The sequence below is a fragment of the Malurus melanocephalus genome, unplaced genomic scaffold (assembly GCF_030028575.1).
Source record: "Malurus melanocephalus ecotype Western Australia unplaced genomic scaffold, MMel_1.1 scaffold_245, whole genome shotgun sequence".
In the NCBI taxonomy this organism is placed as follows: Eukaryota; Metazoa; Chordata; class Aves; order Passeriformes; family Maluridae; genus Malurus; species Malurus melanocephalus.
In genome coordinates this window covers 717,882-745,711 of record NW_026623477.1, presented here as the reverse complement: position 1 = coordinate 745,711, position 27,830 = coordinate 717,882, and the positions used below count along the sequence as shown (strand labels likewise).

At 38.2% G+C, this 27,830-nt stretch overlaps 1 protein-coding gene across 4 annotated transcripts in view; it reads right to left on the bottom strand.

Moving 5' to 3' along the window:
- The window catches only part of ATXN7 (ataxin 7), an 82,238-nt gene that overhangs the window by 24,383 nt on the left and 30,025 nt on the right, over positions 1-27,830 (bottom strand). For 3 of the 4 annotated variants that reach the window (XM_057375328.1, XM_057375327.1, XM_057375329.1), the window contains one exon: positions 8,939-9,043. The exons of the other annotated variant lie outside the window; for it this stretch is intronic. In XM_057375328.1, the coding sequence (XP_057231311.1) occupies positions 8,939-9,043 (105 nt within the window). The remainder of the gene's footprint in view (positions 1-8,938; positions 9,044-27,830) is intronic. 4 annotated transcript variants of the gene reach the window in all.

Below are 27,830 nucleotides of genomic sequence, written 5' to 3'. Positions count from 1 at the left end.
AATTGTATTCTTTTGAAAGTGAATTTGAGCCTACAATTATTTTTTTTAAACTTAGTATGTAAGTCATGTGGTTATTAATTGCTATTAATCAATTAATTTACAAGTTTTTCTGCATAGAAAGTGTTATACACTCCCTCTTCTGGTAATATCTTAAAAACACTGTTTCTAGACTTAAAGTGTATCATATGTTAGATTTTAAGTGTATCATATTGCTTGGAAGAAAAAACCCTCAAAGCAGTATCATGTTTCCTTTTAAAAAGCAAGCAAACTGGTGAGCAAAACCAAGTAAATAACAGGTGAAACCTCCCAATAAATAGCAGCCACTTTGTAGCTGTGCCTAAACCCAAGATGTTATTGATTTCCTTAATTTGGTAAGAAAAAGATCATCTCAAGTTTTTCCAGCATGTGACTTGTGCCTAATGCCTGGTGACTATTTTATGCAGTATTCCTGTAGGTGAAAATACAGCTTTTGGAATGCTGTCTACTTTTGCTGAGGTGTGAGATGAAGTCCCTACAAAACATTGTTTTTATGTAGGTCCAGCATGGATAACTTTCTTCCCCCTTGTGGACTACACCTCTCCTCTTCTTTGGGGGACATTCTTATTACTACAAAAGCTGCTGAAGGCTACACATACATCCTACTCTCTAAAAAACATTATTTACAGTAYAGAAAGTGAAAATTGCTAAATAAAATTGAGAAGTCCAAATAGAAACAGTAAAAGGGGTGCACAAGAAAACAAAAGATGACCTATTAATAAGTGCACATGCATGCATATGTCATCACTGCCCTTGATGGTCAGTGCCTGATAAAAAAAGGAGATGTGTCTCAAGTAGGACATACTCTTCTTCCCCTCACCCCCCACTAAAATGTAAAAAATCCAAGAATGCCACAGCATTACACAAACCACATTAATGGCACTGCTGCCAAAACATTGAGAGAGGAAAAACTAGTGAAAAAGCTTTTGTTTGTTTTACCCTGTTTAGCCTCTCCTCCTTTCTACCACTTTACCCCTCATTACAGAGTAATAAAACCAGCACTGTACCTACTTCAKTCTCCCTTCTCCAAGATCATTTTGTCCTACCTCCCTTATTTATCTTCCTCCTTATTTTCTTCATCTATTTCTTTTTACATGTATTTTACTGAAGTTCTTTGTTTTACATTTCCCTTTTTAGCTATTCCCYGGTGCCCTCTCTTTCCCCTTTTCAGACACACACACACAGACTGCAAACCACTTCATTCCAGCTGTGCTGAGCCAGCCCTGCCAAAGCTGCCATGCCCCTGCCTGTTYGAGCTGGGCACTGCTGCCCCAGTCAGGTACTGCACAGCTGTACTGGGAGCACTGGTATCTTGGCAAAAAATTCATGTGATTGCTGTGCTTGCAGAGAAAAAGAGATCATCCCAAACACAGCAGTTGTCCAAGAGTCAGATGCTGGGATGAGAGGGTACAGTCTGTGTAACTGAAAACTATGTACTTCCACGGGGGAAAAAAAAAGGCAAAAAACAACCAAAAATTATTTTCTTCATGACAGTTCAATACTCATCACAATTTTATAAGCTTCCCAGAACACTCCTCCCTGGAATCACAAAGTGCTGTGGTGTTCATCTGAGGTTTGCAATTCTTGGAATAATCCACACAGTTCATGGGAACACACATTTCTTCCCAAAAAATAAATGAGAAAGTCCTTATAAATAATTGAACTGCACGTGGTTAGCTTTTGAAATTAAACTWCTTCTAACCCCACCCTCCAACACCAAGTTCATAACTCTATGACTCTGACACATTCCGATCTCTCCAGAACAGCCAATATTTGGCTCTTTTACTTCAACTCTGGCTTCTTCCACCTCCCCAGCTCTCAAACAGGTTGCAGCTTCATTCTCCTGCACTCAGCTTAGGGCAGTGTGCCAGATCCTGCGTGCCCATGGCCTGCCCTCAGTGTGTGCCACCTCCCCTGGCTGGGCTCCAGCCCAGAGGAGTGGCTCAGACGGTAAAATAACCCTTTTAGCAGTGAAGGAAACCTTCCAAGGATGTGGATCACGTAAGCTGATGCAGAACGGCCTTCCCTGAACCTGCAGACAATCTGAAATGATAGCTGGGAGAGCTGTGTCCTGCTCCACGCGATGTTTCCTCCTGCAAAATGAGTTCTGAGTGATGAAACTCAGCCTTGACTCCCACACTGGTTAACTCTCTCATTGTCAGCCATTTTTAATTGTAGACCTGATGCAACTATCTCAGCTGGCTGCTTCCAAAGTGAAGCTGTARTCAAATACACTCTATAGCTACTTTTTATTGGAATTACTTTTCTCTTTAGATCTTATTCCAATCTATTGATCAACACACTTTATCCCTCTTGCTGAACCACTATTTTTGTGACAGTGAACATGGCACTGYTTCCTCTTTTCCCACGAAGATAACTATTTCCACTTGTTCTTCCCCATCAACATTTACTTTGAAAAGCACGCAGTCGGTCCCAGTCTCCAAGCAAATACCCAGCAAGGAGATCACTATAAAGGAAGAGGTTCTCRTGGAACCCTTGCAGAATTTTGTATGTTAGACTTGTTTTAAATATTTTAACATTTCAGGAAGGATAGAATTTAAAAAAGTATATTCTCTCTTCAGCCAGTATTAAACAGGATTTTTGCATCTAGTTATTCTATGGCAGAAAGCATAAAATTCATTTCACATTAACCAAAGGTAAGAAGAGCCTAAAGCACAACAAAGCACTTGAAGTTTGTACTATTTTAGCACACATGGTGCTGTAGGGAAAATAACATGAGTTATATGGTAAGCAGTAAACKGAATAATCAGTGTCTTTTAAATCTGAAGTTGAACTTCACCTTTTTTTCTTAGCTGGTATTTAAAATTGCGTTATGTCTTCAACCAGAGTTTGATGAACCCATATACCCACGAAAAAGGAGAAAGTTTTACTAGAATACTGCCATCAGCTTCTCAAACAGTCTCCTTGTGCTTTCATGCAATAAACAAAGACCACAGACATTCTGTGTACAAAAATAATCTTCTGCATGTGAACGGTTTGTGATGTTACAAGTAACCACAGCGCTGAACTCCACCACTCTGTAAAATCTGCATGGCACATTTCATATTCAGCTAATGGGTGCACATTTCAAAGCTCCAAATATGTTTACAATTTCTTTCCACATCATAATAATTTCTTATTTAATGATGCATTATTTAAAAATGACTAAATAGTCAGCTGAAACTTTTCCTTCTGAAACGAATCCTGTGCTGACCTCTGAGCACATTCTCTGCTATATGCCAAGATAATTCTTGCAAAAGCTACAGAATTTCACATATATCTACCAAGAAAYTAAACTAGTTGTTGCTGGAAGATGGACTGTGTGAACTACTGTGAGAGGGTTGTGCATTTAAACAGAAGCTCCTGAAGCTGCCAATGATAATTTGTTAAAACGTATACATTAACTGGAGCCATAATATGCCAAATGCCACCTGTGCATGTTTGCCAATATGCTTGGCAGATTGCTCCAGCACATCTGTGACACACCACAGAATATTCAAGTTTTATTCTGGTTGTTAGACTTCTACAGAAGATCACTGATACCAAGAAAATTCTTATGGTTTATACAAAACTTTTTCACACTGCTTTAAAAAGACATTAGTGAACAGTGGAYATTTAACTACTGAAACAAATTGCTTGCTGCCAAAAGCATGCAGGCCATAATGAAGGCTTATCCCTCCAAAATGAGGATAAGCTCAAGCAATCTTCCATGAGGCAAAAACACACACACACACAAAAAAAAACAAAACAACCCAACAACCCGAAAGCCAAGCAACAAACAACCCAATCCTCAGGTCCAATGGCTTTGGAACAAGATTCAGTACATTCCTTTCTTTTCTTATCAGCTTCAAATGCTGCCTTGTACAGACACTTTATCTTTGACTTCGTAATCCATGAATCCATGCTAAACACAGTCTCTTATTCTACTCTGAACAAGCAATATATACACAACTTCAAAAAATACAACTTAAAAATATTAAATACTGTCAGATATTTCAGAACAATTAGCTGCTGCCAAATTTAACAAAAATACAGTAAGACGAATTTTTATTCAAGTCACAGGATGAGAAGAACCCAAACATGTAATGCTGCAGGGACTGTAATACTTAAGTTATGCATGATACGCATCCAAAACACATCAGCACATTGACAGAGATAGTTAACAGATCACTTTTCTCAATTAAAATCACAAGTATCACACGTTCTCTCTGAACCCAGACACTTAACACCAACAGCAAAAAAAACCCTTAGGACTCCAAAGTGGAGACCTGCAAATGAGAGGTGGATGTGGGCCCYGTCCGAGGGAGGAAGGAGCTCTGTTATACAATTAGAAGGAGAATCACAAAAGACCTCRCACAGACTCGCAGGATGGACCTAAGCAATCAGCAAACATCTCTTTCTCTACTGCCAGGTCCTACCCTCTGAGTATAAGGTTGTGTGATGACTTCTCTATTCCAACCCTTACAACCTCCTAGAAACTACAATAGATGGGCATATCTGTATGGTTATCCCATTCTGAKTCCTACACTTCAGGTTTAAATCTGCACTGATTGGAAACCAAAATGTCTAAGCAATCCCCACCAGCTCACAGGGCAGCAGCAGGCAAAGCTCACGGTGGTTGCTCACCTTTGCCACCATGCCAAACCCAGGGAAGTTAATCAAAACATTTGACATAGCTTTTTAATGACTCAACAGCCCAACACACTATCATCATCTCTTTCCAACACGTACTGTACTCATGGTTTTCACAATCACTACATGAGTCACGGGCACTCTCAGTGTAAGTTTTGCAGGTAGGCTTCATTATTATTGCTGAGAGCTTAACCCTACTTTGCATTCATGGAAACCAAGGCACAAAGGAAAAAACAACCAAATAACTCTCAAAAAAAAAAACCAAAACAAAACAATACAAAAAAACCCCAGGAAAGTTAGAAGGAAACCCCACACATTTCTATGCTGATGCTACTTTCACACTGCTGAACTCTCTCTCTGAGCCACAGAGCAGCCCAGCTGGAGCAGAGAAGCAGCTCTTCTCAGCCAGAAGGCTGATAAGCACAGGGAGATGAGATAAACCCGTGGAACGGCTGAAATGCCAACAAAAGGTCACACGRCCCAAAAACCACAGCACTTTAGGGTTTCCATGAACAACCTGAARTAACTGTCGAGATGGCTTCCTCAGAGAGCAACCTTTGGGTGCMGCACAAGAACTGTAGCTAACATGTCTCCAGGGAGGACAGAATAGAAATCAAAGGGAGAAAGTTACATCCCACTGTCCTGAGCATGACAGCTGGTACATGATCATATTAGAGTGTAGAGAAATCCTCCTGGAGAAAAACACTTTCTGGGAATAGGTCATCRTGATAAGTGATCTCAGGTGCTTCACCCACAAGGCTCAGCACCTGAACATCGTATCTTTTTTCCATCTTTCACCTTTGAACTGATCTTGACTCATCCAAGGAAGACGCTGATAACCATGAAAGTGTAGCCATTCACAAAACAACAGCAAAAAGAGGAGCAATGAAGGGCTTCAATCACTTGCCCAGCCCCCMAAATGAAACAGCTGTGATCTGACAGAACAGAGGATTTGTCTTGAAACAACTTCCTTGGCTGGCTGGCATCCTGCCCTACTGTGTCCCCAGCAACACTGCCACCCTAAGCCAAGGGGATAAAGCCATGGGAGTGCACTGCCAGCCAGTCCACTGCTGGACCATGCTAGAAGGAGCATCACAAGCTGACTTCAGATCTTTCATTATATTAGATTGCTCTTAAAAAACAAGCCTGAGTGCGGTGCTACACATACCAACTTTACAAATCTATCATAATACGTATACCAACAGTATTGAATAAGTTATTAAAATAGCCCAAACACATGCTTGGATTGCCTAAAAAAGTAGAATTCAATTTTGAATTAGTATCTTTTCTAGTCAAATACATGAAATGGAAAAGAATCAGTTAAATACACAAATCTGTCATTTGTATCAATAAAGTATTTTACTAAAATGGTGACTAATTAATAAGGTTACATTTAAATTATTTCTGACTACTTATGGTCCAGAGAAAAAAGCCAGCATATGTCCTGCAAAGCACTTTCAGCCTACCCAGTTAAGTAGTTTATCACAAATATGCTTTGGAAGAAATTAATTAGCTCATTAGGTTTAAGTAATAGTTTGTTTAGCTTTCCTTTGACAGAAGTGACATTTTARCAGAGTATATTCTACTACTTCAGAAAACAAAATTCCACATGACAAATTTCAAAGAACACCGAGTACCAGCAACACACACCACCAGGAGCTGTAGAATATTTTAAGAGATTAATACTTCTCTGGCAACAATTAAAGACCCTAAGAACATCACAAAAAGATACATGGATGCACTGCAAATTTTCATAACTTTTCAATCCCTGAAATCATCAATAAAAAACTTAATTCAAGGTAAACTGATTGTGGTGATTCCAAAGGGCGCTCTACATTCTTGTTATCACAATAACATACTTTATGTTTYAAAATAATCACRTGTYTTGAGAACTTCAGCAATTTCCTTCTCTTGAGCTATACTGTTTAAAAAAAAATAGGTCATTATCTGGTGATCAATCACCTGCCATATTTATCAGCTTTCACAGTTTATTTTCTAAATTAAAGGACAACTGCGTAAGAATTTCAACAATGTGAAGAAGGCTGATACAAAGCTTTGAGAACTAGTGCAACACAAAATCACCAAGTCAGCCTTCTTACCTTTCTGAGGCTATTAGTTTGGCAAACTAAGGTCCTTTAATGACGTTTACCCCACCCAAGCCTGTTTTTCTCATCAGAATGACCCCGCCTGTTTCCTCTGCACGCCAGCGCCCGTGCCGAGCCTCTTCATTGTTCAGAACAGGCTTAAGAAATACTAAGAATAACCTYGTCATTTCTATCCCCTCCTTCCACACTTCTCCTAAAATATGAATCTGCCACTGAGATAAGGTTTGAGTTGGAGAAATTTTCACATTTAAGATCACATTCCTACAAAGTCATAGAGAATGGAAACCTTATGTTAGTATTTATTACGACTTTTAAGAATACTTTCCATTTTGCAGTTCCCTCTTCACTCTGCCCCTTTTAAGTTGCAAACGGTGCTTACGGAAGAGTTTAACTTCACATTAAGTGTAACAGCAGTACAAGCATCATTACAACATGCCATGTTTTCATGCCCATGCTCAAGACACAACGCTGTACCTATTCAGCTCCTGAGCTGCTTTTGCCATGTGGCCATAAGGCTGCCACACCAACAAACAATGCTGGTTCCTACCTTACAGGCACCTGTTTGTCACACAGTGTTTGGAGATCACCTGCTCATTTCAAAAAAACAACCTGAAGTGTCTGCAGCTATCCATAGYTCTCCATCACTATCTTATCACTGACCTCAAGATGGAATATTCAATATGCCATCACTCAGAACCGGGTATCATCCAGTCCTCCCCCATAAACTTATTTTTAGCTGTCAGAATCAATTTAATATGATATTTTAGAAGGAGTTATTGGACGTCTTAAGCTGATATTCAGTGACACGTGAGGAATCTCACTGGCAAAGGGTTGACTTGCTCCTGGCTAATAAAAAGGCTTATAGCAACCAGAGCAAGAAAAACCAATTGCCTTTTGTTCTCCTGGCTCCCAAAAGCTCTGGAGACTTACATCCACAAAACTGTGGGTTTAAAAAAAAACCCTATTAATACAGCCATCTGCAGAATAACAAGCAAACTATTAAGAATTATGACACAAAACTTATTCATGCTCTTCTCCGAGTCACTCTGTGAAACACAACTGCAGGATCCAGCAGTAAGGGTAGGGCTATAATCCATAAGGCAATATAACACAAAGCCAACTGAGAGGGAGAAAGGATAAGAAGTTCACTCTCTGCACAGCTCAGAAAGACCCTTTTCCATTCTTGAGAAAACAGAAGTGAGTATATCTTTTCTTGCCAAAGGGTTGGATTCTTTAAGATGCAAGGAGTTATCCCTTGCTCTCAACACTAGGAGAGGTTCCCTGCCCATATCCAGCTCGTGTCCTTATAAACACAGAGCCAATCAGGTGCACTGGCCTAGAATAAAATGTACAAATACATGCACACAGGGGGAGGAAGGACTAGTTCAGCAGATGCTTTGTCCATCGTGTTTATTAGGGATTGGTCAGAAAAAAATCTCATGAATTTCATAAGAAACAAAAAGCTGAATTCCAAAAAACCTCCTGTACAAACATTGGCATGAAACTGAGGTTATTTTCTAGTCTTGAGAGGAGCATGGAAAAGCAGAACTGCCAACCTCCCCCAGTTAGGCTTGGAGGAAGTAACTGAGCATTTGAACTGGTGTAGCACTTCACATTTTCTCAGTCCTCTCTAAACACTGGCCAACCAACACAACAAGAGCTTCCTCACATAGTTTATATACAAAACCATTGGACCAGTAAAACAAATACAAATTGATACTTCTGAAAATAAATAAATAAGCTTACTGGCTATTGAAAGCTTACTACGTTTTACAAATTTCGTTGTAWGTTTAGCTTTCAGCTCAAGTTCACAGTTCACGCTGTACCAGAACCCATGTAAAAATAATTTGTATAAATACACAAGAGAAATGACACACAGAGACACAAACACACTACACATATTGGCTGTGAAATACACTAGATATGTCATGTCGAAACTGAACTGTAGCTATGAAGCATTTCAAGAAAGCATTAAAAAATTAAAAAGAACAAGATCTTTATGTAACTGCATTACAATGTATATAAAATTATTAAAYACATGTTATGTTCTTTGACATTTTTTATAATGTAATGATCTATGTACCATCAATTTAAAAAAAAAAAATTGCCAGGCTTAATCCTGATTTAACCTCACCCTTAATTATTAAAAATAGTTAAGCACTTACCATAATGTGATTGAAATGCCTGTGGTTTTACGACCTGATTACAGTGGTTACACATCACCAAATAGAAATCATCATGAGCCGGGCAAAGACCAAATATTGGCATATCTAAAAACAAAAAGACAAAATGGCATCTCTCAGCTGCTGACAATTATTGAAAAACAGTTTAATTACAGAGCCATGACACTAGTGTTGAATYATAATTTTAGAGACATTTGTATCAAATTTGAAAATGAGGAAAAAAGAGCATATAATGCAATAGATAATTTTGTGCTGGAGTATTACATAAGCAAAAATCTTCCTACAAAGATAAATGTAAAATGAGCGATTACTTGCAGAAAACATCTATTAGAAAACTGATTTAGGACTGATTATTTTGTACCAGATGCAAGAATGCAATAAAAAAACACTGACTTCAATTGAGACAAGCACAACATAAGAGGGGATGTTTTATGTATTCTGAAAGGGGTTTGGATTTTATTCCAATGTCATTAAATGAATTCAAAAGTGAACTTCATTTTCTATTTAATTTTTTTAMACCATTTTAAACACACAGTCATTTACTGGGCAGAATTACATGCCTAATGGTTTTATTTGTTTAACAGTGCATTATAGTCCAGCCATCTGCTGCCAGAGATCCGTGTAACAGCTATATAGGAGAGAGAACTAGAGATAACASTATGTCAGAGCATGTGTGGATTGAGGAGATAACACACATACTTGCAGACTTTCACTAATAAAATTAATTTCTGCCATTATGTTTTTAAGAATACAGTTTGTTAAGAATATATTTAACAGTTATAACTGCATTCAGAGACTACTGGAGCAATAAATACAATATTCACTACACAACTGAAAGGTATATTACATTTATATAATAAAAAATCTAATTTAATCATTAAAAGACAAAAAACTGCAAACATAATATGTGGCTAAGTGATCTGTAATGCTAGTTAAAGGTAAAAAAATAATGAAAGCAAATGTATTTTCTTATAAAAACCCTCAAGTTTATTAGATTTATCTTAACAATAAGTTATGAAACAAGTTAAATTTATTTWTTCCCATGCTAGAATTGACCCCAGAGTTTTACAGCTGCTAATTTGCCTATGCRTACTTTTATCAACATCCACTGTTGTGTTCATTAATAGAACAGCAATTATGAAATAAATTGAGTACATTGCACATTGAGTGTGCCATAACAAAGGTAACTGCTGGCAGAACGACACCATCATCCCTGCCCACTCTATTTCTCACACACAGAGAACACGGCCACACCAAAACTGCTCCCAGAATTAGAATGTATCCTCGCCATTAAAAAAAAAACAACAACAAAAAAAAAACCTTTTAAAAAAAAGACATAAGATCTATCCCACCTGTTCCAAAAACCTTAGTAGTGCTACATCAAAATTAAGCATGACACCTGCAAGAACAGCCCCAACTGGATTTTGCAGTTGGATGCAAATGCAAAGACCGAAGACATCTGACTTGGCTGAGAGAGATCACAGCTACACTCACCTAAGTTACAGGCACCTTTTCGCAACTGAGGTTACATCAAAGAAACAAATAATCTGATTTGYCCTTCTTTAGGTAGTAGCAACTCTTGCTTATTTATTTATATGATATTTATTGAAAAAAGCATTAAGACCTCTGGCACATCCAACTACTGCAAACTAGGCAAAAATAGTAAATACATGCTGAGAAGGGAAAAATCAGATAAGAATTACTTCTTTTTTTCTACATTAATATCTACTTTCTGTCATGTAGTATTAAGCTACATAAGAAAACAAGTATAAGCTTAGATGTCATTGCTCTTTGGGTATACCTGCATGTAAAAGTTTCCACACATGAGCAAGTACTCAAGGATCACCTTCACCTGAGTACCAACACATGGGATGAACGGGGCAGTGACAGTGTGCCCTGCCTGATATTTATATTGTTAACAGCCCCAGAGAGACTGCTCCTGAGTGAAGCCTAGGGAACTGTAAATCCACACTCTGGAACCTGTTCTCATGGCTGTACCTTTCAGATCGTGTTAGATTCTCAGACTTTACACCAGCTTGTACTGAATGCAGGGGAGATTCGTTAATGGGAGAGAAGGATTGCAAGATAAAGCACTCCTTCACACCAGTCTGGGACACCACATCCAAGTACCACCACTCTAAGAAATCTTCTAGGAATATCTGCTGGCAATACAGAATTGCAATTTTGAGATTGTAACGAGTATGACCCAACCAAGACCAGTTAACACAACTGGAAGAGACCTGAGTCCACACCTCCCAACCCAGGAGCCTCATTCTTAGGCACATAAGCTCCCACATCTTTAATGTGCTTCATTATCATTAGTTGAGCAGGGCAAGMGCAGATTTCAGGCAAGTGTCATTTCTGTGTTCCAAAAGGACAAACACCTATGTGGCACTCTTAGGGAAGTGACAAATTAGACCATGCAAATTTAAGAGAACAATATACACAACAGTTTAACAAAACTTACACAGGAAGTATGTACCAGGAGTACGTGATGGACGCCCAATTTTTCTGTACCCCCTCAGCCATTTATGAAAGTTCACATGTATCACGCAGTTGATATTCCAATATTTTATACTTGTTCCACTTCATGACATGCACATCCTCTATTTAAAARTCTGATGAAGTTTATAGTATTTCACCAGTGTCATCTCAATGCACTGTTACTCTGGGTTTGAAGATTACTTTTTGAAATACTTCACTATGTAAAGCCTGTGCCTCTCAAGGAAGAGCCTGGCAATCGTGATTCATATGTTCCTTTTTCAAAGCTGGGCTCATTTAACTCTCTTCATGTGGGAATATTTTTCAAGGTCAAACTAAAACTTTAAATCAAGACCTCAAACTTTCCATGTATCTYTCCATACAGGATTCATAGTATCAACATATAGACACTATTGTAAGAGTTCCTGGCTACACTAATTCTATTAACATAAAGAAAAACAACTTCATTTACCTCYWTAACAGGAAGACTCTGGACATTGTGACCTCCAGAATTCACTTCTCCTTTCAAATGCAACTTAGTTATTTTAAAAAGTAACTTTAARTGATGCATTACTGCACTCTTTACCAAGACTATAACAAGGCCATGCCATACRCAATGCTGAGATAACTGCATCACTTGTTGAGCTTGTAATAAGGAAAAGGTCAATGTAGCATCATTTTCTAACAAATAAAGGAAAAAGCAATAATGGATAATTYGGCATATTGTCCATCAAGTAAAATGTAGCTCAGCATGCCTCATCTGGAAAACTTTCTTAAACTGATCTACCTTCTCTTCTTCTCTGAAACACATTGTGGAATCACACAAATGATTTAATAACTTCTTAGTATTTCCAGCATTCTCTTTCGGTACAGCTACACTACAGAAATTCATGCTCATGCTCATTAAAACTAGCTGTGCCTGTGTACTCTTAATCTCTCAATTTTATTACTTAACATCACACACAACAGAAGACATARAACAGGCTAAAACCACCTCAGTTAGAGAACAGGCCAGCAGCTGGCATTTATTTAGCCACTAGATTTCAGTGACTACCATAGTTGTGTATTTCAATTTAATTTTTCTTTTTCAACTCTCCAAATTTATTAAATTTCCTACAAAYCTTGTGTCCCTTTTCAGACTGGGACCATTGCACAGTCCATCTATCCTACTATCTAGAAAGACAACATCCCTTCTAGAAATTATATGAAATATCAACAAAAAGTGAGGTAAGATTTTCTCCAGGACAGCAATTGCTGGAGGAAGAGGACAAAGGGAGCCCTAATCCTGGCTGTGTGCAGAGACCAGAACACAAGTTTCCTATTTGCCTGAAGTCTGCTTACTGCAATTCAAAAAACAGAGAGTGAAAAATGGAATCAGAGAAAGAGAAAGCAAAACTACTGAGGGCAGAAGTGAAAGGGCAAAGAACAAACTACCAAGGTTATRTCAAAAGAAGAAAAAACTTGCTCAAAAAAGTGACAAGAATACGTAAAAGCTCTGCAGAAATATTTTTATGCTTGACAGTGCTAATGCTTATTCTTCCCCATCCATTCCCACCACAAACACCTGCTTATTAAGATTAGGTTTTTAAAGTCCAAGTCTGATTTATGACAAACATGTACATGCTACTCACCACTAAGTGCAATTTGACAATGGACACTGAAAGCTGATGCCTGATGAGAACAGTAAAAGGTTTTGGCTACAAAGATGCCAACATAACATGTTTGCAACACTACACCAATCTAGTTTTACCTCCAGAATAATTTAAATCAAGATAGTTAATATGAGATGCATTAAAACCACAATACCCTATGCTATTAAATTTATATTCACAGCCCAGATGTAACACCCTTTTATCTTTACAATCCCCCAAACATATAGTTTTTTGGTTTTTTTTTTTAGTGGAGTCTGATCCAAAACCACCTAAAGTAAATATATCAACTTTTATCAATTCACTAGGTTTTCCATTAAGACATCAGGGAACTGTTTCAGAGGTAGTATATAAGAAAATTGTAAATAGACCTCATTATTTTGGAATGTTGCCAAAATCTGGATTGTTTGAACTATTTACTTCATGGACCAAGTAAATTCAAATAATGTTCATCAACAGCTATCTTGAACACATTTGCTCTGTACTAGCTGGTTTTCTCCTCTCATGAGAAGGTAATTAGTCTTGATCATACTAAGGTCAAAAATATGCAAGGTACACCTTGGTAGGGACACTTTTTGTAGAACTTCTATTTAAAATAACGTGACTCTTCACTAACATCTGAAAAAGAGGAGAAAAGAGGAGAAAACACCACAGTTGTAGTAACTTAAAATCRTTGACATCTTGAAGGAAAAGAAATTTCACAATAACTCCCATTAYGTGCTTGTAACACATGTCTCAGGTACTGTCAGATCCTGATAAAGTAACAAAAATATTTCTATTGTTTTACCTTTTACAGCTCTGGTGAACATGAATGTCATTTAATATCTGAAAGCAGACAAAACCTCCCAAATGACTATTTTTAAGAGCTGGTGATCTCAAGTAGAGGCAGGAGGAAGGAGAAGGAAGGCGACCAGCACCAAGGGCCACATGAAACAGATTGTACCAAAACTGGGCACATTTCAGACAGAAAGCTCAGCTCTGCTACCACCAGACTAATGACTTGTAGTCGGCCCAAAAAGCTGAACTTCTGCCAAGAAATCCGCACAGCAGGCAAGTCCGGCTGAATCTATTGCTGACATTAATTGTCAATAACAAATAATCTTCAGGCACAAGRAGGACCTTGACTGCAAACTGAGGCAGCTGCAAACAGCACTGCAGCGTATCTGAACTAACCTGGTTATCTTAAGTAAAGCTGCCATCTATTTGAAGTAATACAGGCCTTTATTTTAACTGATATGAATGCTTTATTAAAAATCAAGTGATCCAAGTTAGGACCTCTAAACTTCCCTTTCATATACAGATGCTTCACTTTCTATAACTAAAACATTACTTTCTAAACAATATTTTTCTAAACTATTTTGGAGAAACACTCAAGTGCTTATCATTCACGAACACATGTGTTTTTGTATACTTATCAATGCCGAAGTAAAATTTAACTACTGCACTTTTTTTTACTGTATACCATGTAAGATGATAATAAAAGAAGAATATTTCTAAACAGATATTGTGAACAAAACAGCTAAACCCACAGAGTCATTAGAGTGGTTACAGATTAGACTGGCTTACACAAGTTTTGAACCTAAATAAGAGATTCTAGTAAAACACACATACTTTAGGGTTTTTTGCAAAATTTCAAGTAATGAACACTTAGGTATTAATAGARCCCAAGTATTTTATGAACCATATGTGCAGGCATAACTAATTTGCGCCTGCAAAGAACATACATACAATCAAACAAACCGAACATAAAATGATCAAATCTACACCCAGAAACACTGTTTTAAACAAATCTCTCCTGTAAAGTTAGTGCTCATGTTGCCTCAGATACAAAACAGCCTTATAATACAAAATAAACCAAACACACATTCCCATATCTGAGCTGTTTCATTTAGATTCAGAGGGAAGCACTGCTGATGTATCTTCTTCAAGGTTACCCAGTTTTTAAATTCCTTGCCAACTCTACTCTGTACATTAAGTACCTTACATTTCCTGCACATGCAGCTTTGGAAGCCCAGCTACTTGAAGGGACACWTGAAAGGCACAACTCTCCTTGGGCTCTGAGCACAAGTGCATGAACTTTGTTTCACTGAGCAGTTGCTGATTGATCAGSTGAAGGAAAAGCTGACTTTACTGCGTTTTCCACATCGGCAAATACAGCAATTACCCAGCATTTTAYTGAATACTCAAACCTCAAAGTTTTGGCTCAGAGRAATGACTTTCAGTTCAAGACCAAAAAACCCAGTCTGGTTTAAATAGGCACAAAAGCTGCGTTATGAGATTTGATCACTGTCATAAATYTCCACTAGTGTTAGAACATTTCATCTCTAGAGGTAGAGTCCTCTCTGTTCGGTCTCTTTTCAAAACTCATGACAGTCTGTATTTCCACAGCTACAGCTCTGTRGATTTTACTTTGCTTTTCCAARATTCAAGTCTGAATATTGGCTGGTGAAAGGGTAAAGGATGACCTACCTCTTTTCCATAGGTTCAGTCACGTTGTATTCCCAAATCCCCATGCCCTGCATCATCCCTTCGAGCTTTAAACTTCCAGCAAAAAGGTTTGCTGCRGGCAGCACCACTCCTCTGTGCACACACACGTGGCAAATCCAAAACAGCAATCCTGTGCGAGGCTATGGGCACAGCAATTCCCCCAGAGCCATTCCTCCCTCTCTCTGAGGGGATGCAGAATGAAACACTAACATTTAGTTSTCTAAAATTTAACAGTTCTGGGAAATGTCTGTATCGCACCCAAGGATAAAAACTGAGCAGCAGATACCAAAGAGAAGTGTGTCATGCACACGTGCACCTGCAGCCTGGCGTGCAGCTGCGAGTTCTAATTTTAGGCTCCCAAGATTTCAGTGTTCCTGTAATTATATATAAAGCATATTAAAGCAGACATCTAAGTATTTAGTTAGATTCTTTGTGTATGAACTCATCTACACACAATTTTTTGGAAAATCTAACCAAATGCATGTCAAATTGTTCATTCAAACTATTAAACAGGTTTTCTAAGATTATTATAGAGAATAATACATAATTTCAGTGAACAACCTTACAGAAGATTGCAGAAAGACTAATGAGTAAATTTCTCAATGAAACACAAGTAGCATATTTTAATCTGCTGAAAAGCTTTATAAGTCTCCCCACACACATCGTATCCTGTTACATCAATTTTTCATCAGCAATTTGAATGAAGTCAGTCATCTGCAAAAACTGTTCCCATTTACTTTTTAATGAGTTTTCAGACCTAAAGATATTTTAGATTTCTCCAACCAATTTGTATATTACACAAATGTTGAACACACAATTTGTCATGTAAGATATCTTCATTCAAAGTCATGCATTATTTTTAGGTGGCATGATCTCATCGGGCCATTGCTGTATTTTGGGAAAGCCAACAAACTATTATTTATACTTTTCTGTTAAAAAAAAAATCTAATTCTAAAATAGCTTAAGGAACCCTCAAAAATGAATTGACACATGAATTGTGACACAAAAATGAAACTAAATTCAGGGAATAAAAACCCTATAATTTGCAGTAAAATTAAAATCTGGACTAAGCTAATATGAAAGTGTACACAGAAACACTTCAATTATTATGGAGAAAACCATGGTCTATTATGAGGGGGGAGAAAAGTTTGTATAAGCCACTAGTCAAACACAGCCTCAATTAAACTGAAATAAATCATCCATAGAATATTCTAAAATGCATCTTAAATCAAATAGCCTGAAGCACACRACAATTATGAATTGTTTTAACATCAACAGGTTTGGTATTTTTCTCCTGTTTTACACACAGCACTCCATGTACTCTGCAGCAGCTGTACTTTTGGAGTAGGAAAAAGGAAGTTTGTTTTATTTAAACCTAAACTCACAGTTTACATAAAACTGCTCGTCGYAGCAGAAGTATTTTGATACGACGTGACTGCAAATGGTGAACATGTTCCAGGCTTCTCAGCCTCTCCCATCTCCTACCTAGGCGTGCTTTTAACGCAAAAAAAAAAAAATATTGGCATGTGTGGTTTTTGCTGTCACGTTCCTGTGTGACTGTCCATACCCAGCCTGCGACTGGGTGCTGGCTGTAAGTGAGTAACTGAGGGAGCACAGCACTAACASCCTCTCAGATTTACACATTTTCTTACTAATGGGAACTGGAGGAATCCAATGTGCCCATGACTTCACCTTTTGTGATAGAATTACACACCAATATTTAGCAATAATGAAGTGCATCTTGTTCCCTGCTACTTGGAACATGCACAGTGCTCATCTTTCCACCTCTTCCCTGCTGGCCACAGCCCCAAGTCCTGTGTGACAGCAGCATGGTGTTAAATCTTAAACTGTGCAAAGGCAAAACATGTTTGTGCAAAGAATACTCTGGCCACATATCACATTATGCACCTAATACCTGATGGAGCAAATTAGCATATTGAAAAAAACAATTAAAAAAAAAAAAAGGACAATAATACACAGGACCTGTCAGCTGAATCGTATATCAATATTTTCTTTTATTAGGCAACCCAACTACCTAAAACCACCCCACCCCGCCACTCCCATTCTCCATGCACTGCAACATCCACCTCAAAAATAAGACTGTTTCAATCATGCCTAATATAGCCATAAGGAAACTGATGTCTGTTGATTTTCACACACCAGCTTACACATCCTCACTCCTCTCCRTTTGGTAGGCACTATTAGTTTTTCCATTAAAATTTACTTCCTTTGCTTTGCAGATTTACTGGGAGTTGATTTGATACAATAAAAAAAAATAATGCGAGTTGCACAGCAACAGGCATATAAATGCACTATAGCAAAAAAACCCCAACTGCACTGTGATATTTAATAAGATTAAAAGATAAAGTGGAAAATAAAACTGTTTTTGTTGTTATAGTGCAGCAAAAGGGCTAACCTACTTGTTATGTATTTGAACACACATGTAGTTACACAAAGTATTTTGAACTTGGCTACTGCATACCTTTAGACAAAGAAATATGACTATTTCAATTATCCAGCTGAGGAACAGGCAAACCTTGAGGCTTCTGACAGTTGATATATTCCAGCACATACAGAGCTACTGTCATTAGAGCTTTCCTTCCAAGAAGGGACCCACCTGTTCAGAAGGGCTGGACTTTGAACCGCTGCTAGCTGTGCTCTGACACACACGTATATGAATTAAACAGGTAAGCAGGGAAAAAAAATCAGGCATCCTATTCACAGAAAAAGGGCAACAGTTTCACTGCTGCTTGTTTGTGATACAATACAAATACAGTCTAGCCTAAAAATCTTCGTGGAAGTGACTTTTTTTTTTATTGTTACGGAATTTTGAATTCTTCTGAAGAAGACATTTAGGTTTTGCCTTTGCACRTCACCTCCCCTTTAGAATAAACCCATTGTTACCCTTATTCCAAGATGTATTTCTTCACTCTTAGGAGTAATTCAACCTATTTTCAGAGCCTGCCTTCACAAARTCTTCCAGAATTCCATCTCCAAACATTACACATAAAATACATTATGTGTGTTACAGAAAAAAAAAACCAAAAAAACCAAAAAACTTTGAAAACACTGGGTAAACAAATCTGCACCAGGAATTATTCTTATATTAAGAATAATTAGTGGCACTAACTGTCCACTACTGAAATCACTCATTTCACTCTTAAATAGAAACAAGTTAGGAAGGACTGCAACTTGTAATATTTTTAAATTAAGATGTATTGTTAAATGAAGATCACTTAGATCATATGTGCAGAAGTTCTGAAAGGATTGGCATGTTTTAAAGTAGTTTTTCTGTTCTTTCATGGTCTGGGCCTCTTTAACATAACTGGAACACTAGCCCACTTGTGATGTACACAGAAGGTAACACCTTCAGCAGAACAAAACAAAAGGAAAGGAGAAAATAATTTGCTCAGACTACTTAATGTTTTGATTTAGTCATATTTTTGACAGATACTTCTAAGACAACTTCCCTCCTCTGGTCTCTCTGCAGATCACAACACTCATCACACTTGGGAAGAAGGCACTGGATATGTATGAACRGACCTAAACACACAATGGAAGGTAAAACAAAGAACTTTTCTCCTTTTCATAGGCCAGCCAGGGAGCAAAATGCTCTGCTCCTGGGAAAAAGTACTCAAATGAACACCAGCTATACATTTTAGACATCTCACGACAGAAAGGACATAAAACCAATAAACCTGATTCTATAAGCAGCAAGAGAAAGTCATCCATAYACAGATATAAGATTAGACATTATCAGAACAAAACTCTGCAATGAGACACAGGCAAGTGGTATCCTGCTCCCCCAGGAACCCTCCAGACCTCAAGAGGTGGTCCTGATGCATCATGTTACAAGATGAGGTCTATTTGCAAGGAAAAGTCACAAGAGACATATGGGGTCACTATCAAGGAACAGGAACATCAAAGAACACAGAGTTGGTATTTAAAAATGCACAGAAAAAGACCTTTCAGAGCACCAGCTAACTGCCCCTGGATGACTCAGAATGAAAACAGTAAGATTAAACAGACAACAGAAAACTGAAAGGTAAACAGGATCCTCTGATATTTTAACAAATTTACAGAGTTTACCACCCTCCAGTACCCTGAAAATAAATAACATATCCACCTTCCTAAAGCAGACAAAAGATAACTACTGCAAACATATCCAGGATAACAAAACCACGGTTTACAACAGAAGCAAATCCTCTGCCAGGCACAGCAGTTGCACACATATGAATTTCAGGACTTAGGCTGGGATCTCCAGCTCAAACTCACTGGGAGACTATGGCAATCTCTACTGGTGCCTATCCAGGGTAGGCAGGAAGCCAAAGCTGCTGCTGCCAAACTTGTTGAGCCAGTCCTCCCAGCGCCGGCCCACAATGCACCGCTTTGTGTTTGGAAATTGCTCAAAAGCTTTTGCTTCCAGCAACAGTGTGGAGTACTTGGGGAAAGATGCCAAAGGAGTCCAGGAAAGGGTATTGCCAGGCCACCATAACAGTACGGACACCCCAAACGCTCCTGTGAGTGGGTGACATCACCCTGAATCACGGCGGTGACGAACGACGCCACGCTTCCTGTGAGACCTCGGTCACAACACCTCTCACACGAGTGCTGCAGGAGTCTTGCAGGGATTAAATTATAAATAAAACTGCTGATGCTGCACCTTACCATCACTTCTTCCTATTTCACAACGAAGAGCACCATCTATCCAGGCTGTGATTTTGGCCCTTTCCYGGGACAGAGGCCCTTCTTCACATTGTTGTGGTTATCCGTGATGATTTTGGATGGCGTCAGCAGGAGGACACASAATTGTTGTGTTGCACAGAGAACCCCTTTTGCATCCCAAGCAGTTATCTGAGGCTTGTTTACGAGACATGTTGACAGCGCACTGAAGATTTTACTCCTGTGCTCTACCTACTCTGCAGATAAAAATAGTATTCTTATCTCCAAGGCTATCAAGCCTCAGATCATTAAATTCAGGCCACAAAAACAAGAAAAGASACTTACAAGTTTTATATTGGCAAATGACACAGTGGTCCATGACCCTACATTTCGGGGCACAAGSTGAGAGTCACGCAGWACAAAAAGGAAACTTCCCAAACAAGGAGTGATGYATTTAGGACTTCTCCAAACACCCCATGGAAATAGTGGTGCTGAAACAGCCAGGCACAGTCAGCTGTTAAAGCAGGTTCTACAGAAGAAATATCAGACACKGACAGGGTTCTGCCTGGCCTGGATACAAATCATAATCAAACCGTATCAGCTACAGCTCAGACATTGATATTTTCCCCAGAATCCCATAACACAACTGGTAGTAAAAGTCTTCCTTCAATCACCTGGCCACAAAAAAACCCAACTCTGTATTTAGGACTAAAATTTGCTGTCTGTTATATAAGTGCATAATACACTGCCTTTGGTAGGCAACACAGATAAACTGAATTTGGCTCAAAACTTCTCTATAAATTACAAACTACAACGTGGAACAGAAGCTCCTTAACAAGCAGGATTTCTAGACAGTTGACTTGAGTAACATCACAGAAATGAAAAACAAAATGGCTTTTGGGAATTAATCTTTAGGTATTTTTGTGAAATAAATGYTGCCTATCAGGAAATTAATTTAGGCCTTTCCTCTCTAATACTTCCATTTAGTACCAGTGAGARCAGGACAGTTGCCATTGCTTTCAGCAGAGCAGAACAAACACATTTAAATACAGATTCTCTGTTTTTAAAAACAAAGTATCTGAACATCCTAAATCCCAAAATTATATTCCTTATAAACCAAAGCCCAGCAAAGTCTACCTTGCCTCTGACAACTAGAAAACTCCTTTAATGCATTTCTAGAGTAATTCAAATTGAACAAGAATGAAACAGACAATTTTAGCATTTCCTGGGAAAATTCTTCWGAGAAGTTATTATTTAAAAAACTGCTTTCCAAATTATTTTACATGGATGTCTCAATAATCCAACACCCACACTGTCTGACTATTTGGAACACTTTCTATTCCTTTGACATACCCATCAAAAATAGTGCCAGTTAACCCAAATCTTTGCAGCATTTGAGGCTTCTGGATATTCCAAATAACTACAGATTTATTCTGAAGGGATAAAAAGAATATTTGGTATGAAAAACATTTATATTTACTGTATAAATTATGCCTCTTTCTCCTCTGGGCATCATTAATAACAGCCCTCTCGTAAGAGATAAGTGATGCTCTAAGTCTTGTTCAGCAGAACCCAAATTTCAAATCATATTTTCTCCACCTCACAAAGTTACTGAGAACCACCTCAGGAATGTTAGAAAAACTTCTGATTTCTATTACCTGGTCTCCTGACATAGCTAATTATGAAAAAGGATTTTTCAAAAAAAATACTACTAATAATATAAACTATTTCTTACTTTTCATTTAGTTTTCACAATATAGCAGTTACAACTGATCCTGATTTACACTGCAGTTACTCACTGACACAACAACTCTAACACTCAAAGATAACCAAAATACAAGATCTACTAAGTTATACAGTCTTGTAGGCAGACATGTAAAAATCAGATCAGATTCACTCTGAAAAGAGACATAATCAAGCAGAGTCCAATGGATTCTAGGATTACCAGACTCAATCTATGATGGAAAATTCCGATTCTTTAAGCAGCCATCACTTTGTTTTGAAAACAACTTTACAGTTAGACTACAACTATTATTTCACAAGTGTTTCACTCAGCAGAGAGACAGGAGCTGCTTAATCCAGCATTACTAGGAGGAAAAAAAAAAGATTGTAGAACCACACCCTAGGTGTAAACTGATACAGATTTTCCTCTGTATTTTCACCTGAAACAATAGCCAGAGGGTGCAATTTAGGCTATATATACCTTGACAAAGCCATAGCTATAATATCTAGGGACTGACAATTAAATGTTTGCATAGTGAAGTACTTCAGTGTCTGTCTGATTGGGAGGTTGCAGTGAACGTGGCTCCCTTCTCTCTCACCCACTGACCCCCACAGCCTGGTTCTACCTCCTCCTTCCAGTCCCTAGAAAAGCCCTGCTGACTTCAGTGGCTCACAACAAGACCCTGCATCCCCAGGCAACACTTAATAAACCAGCARAACTCCCATTTCCCCACTCACAACATCTACTATGCCACTTATGCAGAAAAGGAACAAAACCATACACTGAAAGTTAAATTTACAAGCGGTAAAATAAAACAGGATTTGTTGTCTGTGGAAAGCTAACATCCAATTTACTGTGTATTCATCATAGGACTTGATTTTCAAAATTTAACTCATTAAAGCCTCCACTCTTTATTGTAAGGTAAGCTGCTATAAGACTTCCAGGCAACTGTATCAGCAAGAAAGCATCCAGCCAACTTGCCTGCAAAGAAAACCATGAGCTCTAGATTTCAGAACCAAAGCACACAACATGGACTTAACCTCAAAATTGCTCCCTGTAGGATTTTAGTCCTTCAGCTCCTTTGTACACAATTTTTCAGTGCCAGTTGAGAATGCTGCATTTGCTGTTGCACTAAARACGCTGATGAAGATTCAAGTCCTGCTTAGCAACAGAAGGAAGAACAGATCAAGAACACTGCATAAGTTTCCTGCCTGTTATAATCCCCCCAGCAGAAAAAAAAGGCATAACCAATTATCCCTTTCCCCTTGTATTATCAATGAAGTTTGTCCATGGGCTACACCAAAGCTATCGGGAGTGGAGATCAGGGTGGGGGTGAGCTTGTAAATAAACAATCTTTCTCATTTGGAAAACAGCTTACCATAAACCAGCTTATTCCACAGGGCTGATGGGCAGCGTGCATCCACAAGTAACTGAGCATTTGAGTATTTCCMATCTACCTGAGCCAATAACCCAGAATATTTGCCATTTCCAAAGCTAGCCATCGTGACTCCAAGCAATGGGGGAGCAGCTGYGTGTGCAGTTTACTTTGATGAAGTCATATCCTGTCATACCTCAYAGCATCTGGGGTTACCAAGAGTGTCTGACTTGCCACAAGAATCAGTGTGAGAGCCACCAGCACCAGTCCTGGCTCACAGCTGCACACAGCCTGCACAAGCAGGGACAGCTTTTGACTGTGCAAAGCCTTCTAGCAATGGGAACACAGATTACAATAAATTTATTGCCTTCCATGACAACTGCTTTTATAATCATGCTACTCTGCCACATTAGACTTTGAATTCCCTTTGTCAGATTTTAACACTTGCTGCTAAAAAACCTGAAGTGTAAGTACAAAGCTCTATTCATCTCTGTGCTGTCACCTACACTGTAASAATGTCTAGGAAATAACATTGAATATCATACATATAGGGAACTTCCACAGCAGTGGGTGATTTCATTCATTACACAGGAAGAGAAACAATTTTTAAGCATCCTAGAGATTATTTAGAATGGTTAATTACAAGTCAAATATTGTAACTGCTTGTTAAAGATAAATTTTTTTCTGTCTTCTAAGAGACAAGAGATCACATCTATCCCCAGACAACCTCCAGCAGCTCCAGCCACAGGCTGGCCATCGCCAGGAGARGTGTAAGAACTGGACACATTTGCTTTTATAGATCTGCTGCAATGGAAGAAATACCTTYTAAAATAGTTACCTTAGAGAGAGTAATCTGCATCCTCTTAACCCAATTTATTTTAAAGTATCCTTCACTAAGCCTTTTTGTCTTTCCTGTTCTACTTAGAGGATAAAATTACCAACTTGTAYGAAAGTGACATTTCTACATATTTATTACATTGTTCTTCTCTCACTGAGTATTTGTTGTTAAATATAGCACAAAAACTATARAAAAACCAATCTTTAACCAAGTATTATCAAGAAATCACCTCTTCTGCACAGGGACAACCTAGCTAATCATACACACCACTTAAGAAGCATTAGATAACAGTGAATTCCTGACTGTTATGTATGTGTACAGACAACTATTTCAAAAGATTCTTATAAAAAAAGAAAATATCCTGCCTCCTCATGTATATGGACAGATCAAGACAGTTTTGTGGCTCCAGTTCCAGTCAATGTCCCCAAGGCCTTGCAATATCACACTAATACTAYGGTAATATCTAAAACCTGCAAAGTATCTTTAAAGCATATGAGATGACACAGTTCTAACTTGCAGTCTAACATCACAATATTCTATTTATAACATCTGACTCATCTCACCAGAAATAATTAAATATTGTAAACAGAACTTGGATTTAAAGGAAAAATATAACAAGAAGAAAAGGAGGGCCAGTCACTGCAGATAATTTCAAAAGTAGCATCCTTTCAAATTGCATGTTTTTCAAGCAATCTTACAAAACCTCTGCAATTTTCTTAAACAGTTCAATGCAATTTTAAAGTCTCCCTGTAATTGTTTTACAATAACCAGTCCAGAAAAACCTTTAAAATACTTTGTGTAAATAGTCAATTAAAATGCAGTGAAATGAAGAAGAGATTTATCTGATTACAGACTATGAAGAGGTATGCAGAATGYCAAAAAAGAAGCATGGCACTTTGTACTGCTACCTTAAAATATTTATTTCAATCTACTAAAAATGCTCACAAGTGTATTTGCAGGTAGCCAAGGTCTATAGAGCCCTCTCAGCATCTCTGACAGGATTTGACACAACAAAAATCAACTAAATTGAGCACCTCCTAAGGCTGAATAAAAACAAATTTAAATTTGAAATAAGATTATGTCTCTTATTTGCATTTACAACTTAATATTGGAACAGAAGTTTCACCAGTGCTTCAATTATTTATGGAACCTGCTGCTGTGAAAATTCTAGACCTTGGGTCTGTGTGATAAAGATGCTTCTAGTGAGCCTTCCAGACCCAGATTTCACTGCTCAACCCTGCCTAGAAAGAGCTCAAGAAGAACAAGGGTTTCATCACATGGCTCTTACACTGTCACAGCTCTGGTAACTTCAATTAATAGCAATTAATATAATCAAACCTCAAAGCTTCTGCTGAATGCCCTAGAGGTTCACAGAATTTTGTTTTTTTTTTTAATCCCCAAGACATATTAACTGTCAAAGACCAGAAGTTCAGCTGTTACCAGGTGACACGATGCTGAACAGAATTTGCTCCCACCTGCTCTCCTGACTGATTCCTACTGTCACAAAGCCTTCTAGAGCATCTTCTGAAGGTGCCTACCAAAACTGACAATCTGCATTCCCACAGACAATTCAACACTTAGTTTATTAAGACAGTATAGCCTAAAAGCAATAAGACTGGTAGTGAGCTATATTGTCCCACAGTCAGCACCAGTTCTGACCTGTGACCCAAGTTACAGATGTTCTATCCTCCTCCTCCTCTATTTTGTTGCCAGTTAACTCTAAGCTATGGTGACAGCACGAGTGAAGTGCTTGACAGAACCAAGGGATTCACCTCTCAAAGGATGTAACACACACAAAAATACCCAAACAAACTGAAAARGGGGCTGTATGTGTAACTGAAAGAATGAGGTGCCTAAGATCGAGTAAACTCCATAGTTTCAGCATGCATTGAAAACACTATTAAAAAGAAACACTCAATTGTAAATTGTCTAACCAAAACTCTTTTCTGCTTCCCATGCTTCTATTTTCCCATCTGATGCTGTAGTTTCCTTCTTTAKAAATTTTATAATTCTARGTATTTCAGAATTATTTTATGCGTCAATATAAGAACATAAGAATATAAGACTTTTATCACAACCACTTCAAAAGGGTTGTACAAATAAATAAGTAATATTGTAAGAAATGATGATGTACATGGTTCTTTTTCTCTGACTCTCCAATACAGATTTGGAGTGGGGAACGCTTGGTTTTGGGTTTCTTGTTTTGGATTTTTTTTTCCTTGTTTTTGCTTTATTTAAAGAAACATACATGATAACCTGCAGCCATTGAAAATTTACTGAGGGGAGAGTCAGAGTTTCCTGGGTGGTGAGAGACGGTTAAGGCCCCAGCCCCCAAAAACCACTTTGGTTCTCACTGTTTCTATCCAGAGCTTCTCTACCCTTCCACAGAGCAAAATGAGCCAACCTGTTGTTAAATTTTGCAAGAAGCAGAAGTTGCCTCTGTTGAAGCCTGTCAAAGTTACCACGCATGAACTCTACACTCACATGCACAGTTCTATTTAGAGATCCTCTTCACAACAATGGGCTAGAAAAATTTTTAAAAGCCAACTAATTCAGCACAAGTTAGCAAGAATCTCCTGAAAAACTGTTTGAAATGCTGATTATGAGGTTTGATACTAAGAATCAATTTTTTTCAAATCAAACAGTGTCAGGTACTACAGACACATCAACCTCCTTTTAAGATCTACTGCACCTCCAAGGTGAAAGGAGTGTCTGAAAATATTCCAGCTGCATCCGATGGCACTCACTCYCACTACCACACAAACAAATCTGGAAGATGCACTTCAGCAAAGTTTCATTTTAAAACACAGGAAGGATGAGATTTTCTGTCTTGCTATTCTGGAATTCATCTACATATTATAATGAAGCATGTTATCCTCGCTTCATGAGAGCACAAGTGAGTGGCAGGGGATTCACACCTTTAGCTGGTTGACAAGCAGGAAGTAATTCAGTGACTGCGTGAGCCAAAAGATCCTGTCATGTCAATTACATATGAAAATAACTAATAAGCACAATTGCTTCTAACATGTTCTTACATTGATAAGGTTGTTCAGCACAAGAAGGTTTCAGTGTACCAAGTCAAAGTAAATTTTATGGGTTATTTTAAAGTAAAACCRTCCTATCACACTGGACATCCCTTTCTCATTCCATCTCCTGGGGATTTTTCACACCAAAAGCAAGTCCATTGGGCCCATACCTTATCCCTGCTGCTCTGATTTCTGCATCAAAGCTCAGTGTGGACTGTTACTATCTCAAAAAACAGTATGTAGGAAAGTATCCAGAGAGTTTCTCCCTTTGATGAAGGTCTGTGAGGAACCCAGCAGGAATGATTTAATGTTATGGATTAGCAGAACACAAAGCATGCAAGAGCAGTGAARAAGAAACAGGGAAGTATAGGACAAACACTGGGGAGTTTGGGAAGCCCAAATTCAAAYTGTAGCTCTCACTTTGACATGAGCTTGGTTATGACAAGGAGGTAATGTTAGATACAAAAAAAAACTTGTTTGAGACTATGAACTAATTTTAGTTTCCTGATCCCTGCATGGAACTAGCATCACTGACAGGTATTAAGGACTCATCAGGCTTCACAACCACTAACATGCTGAGAGGAGCTGCCTGATCAGCAAATAGGAAGTGCCAGTGACAAAGGTGTGTCTGAA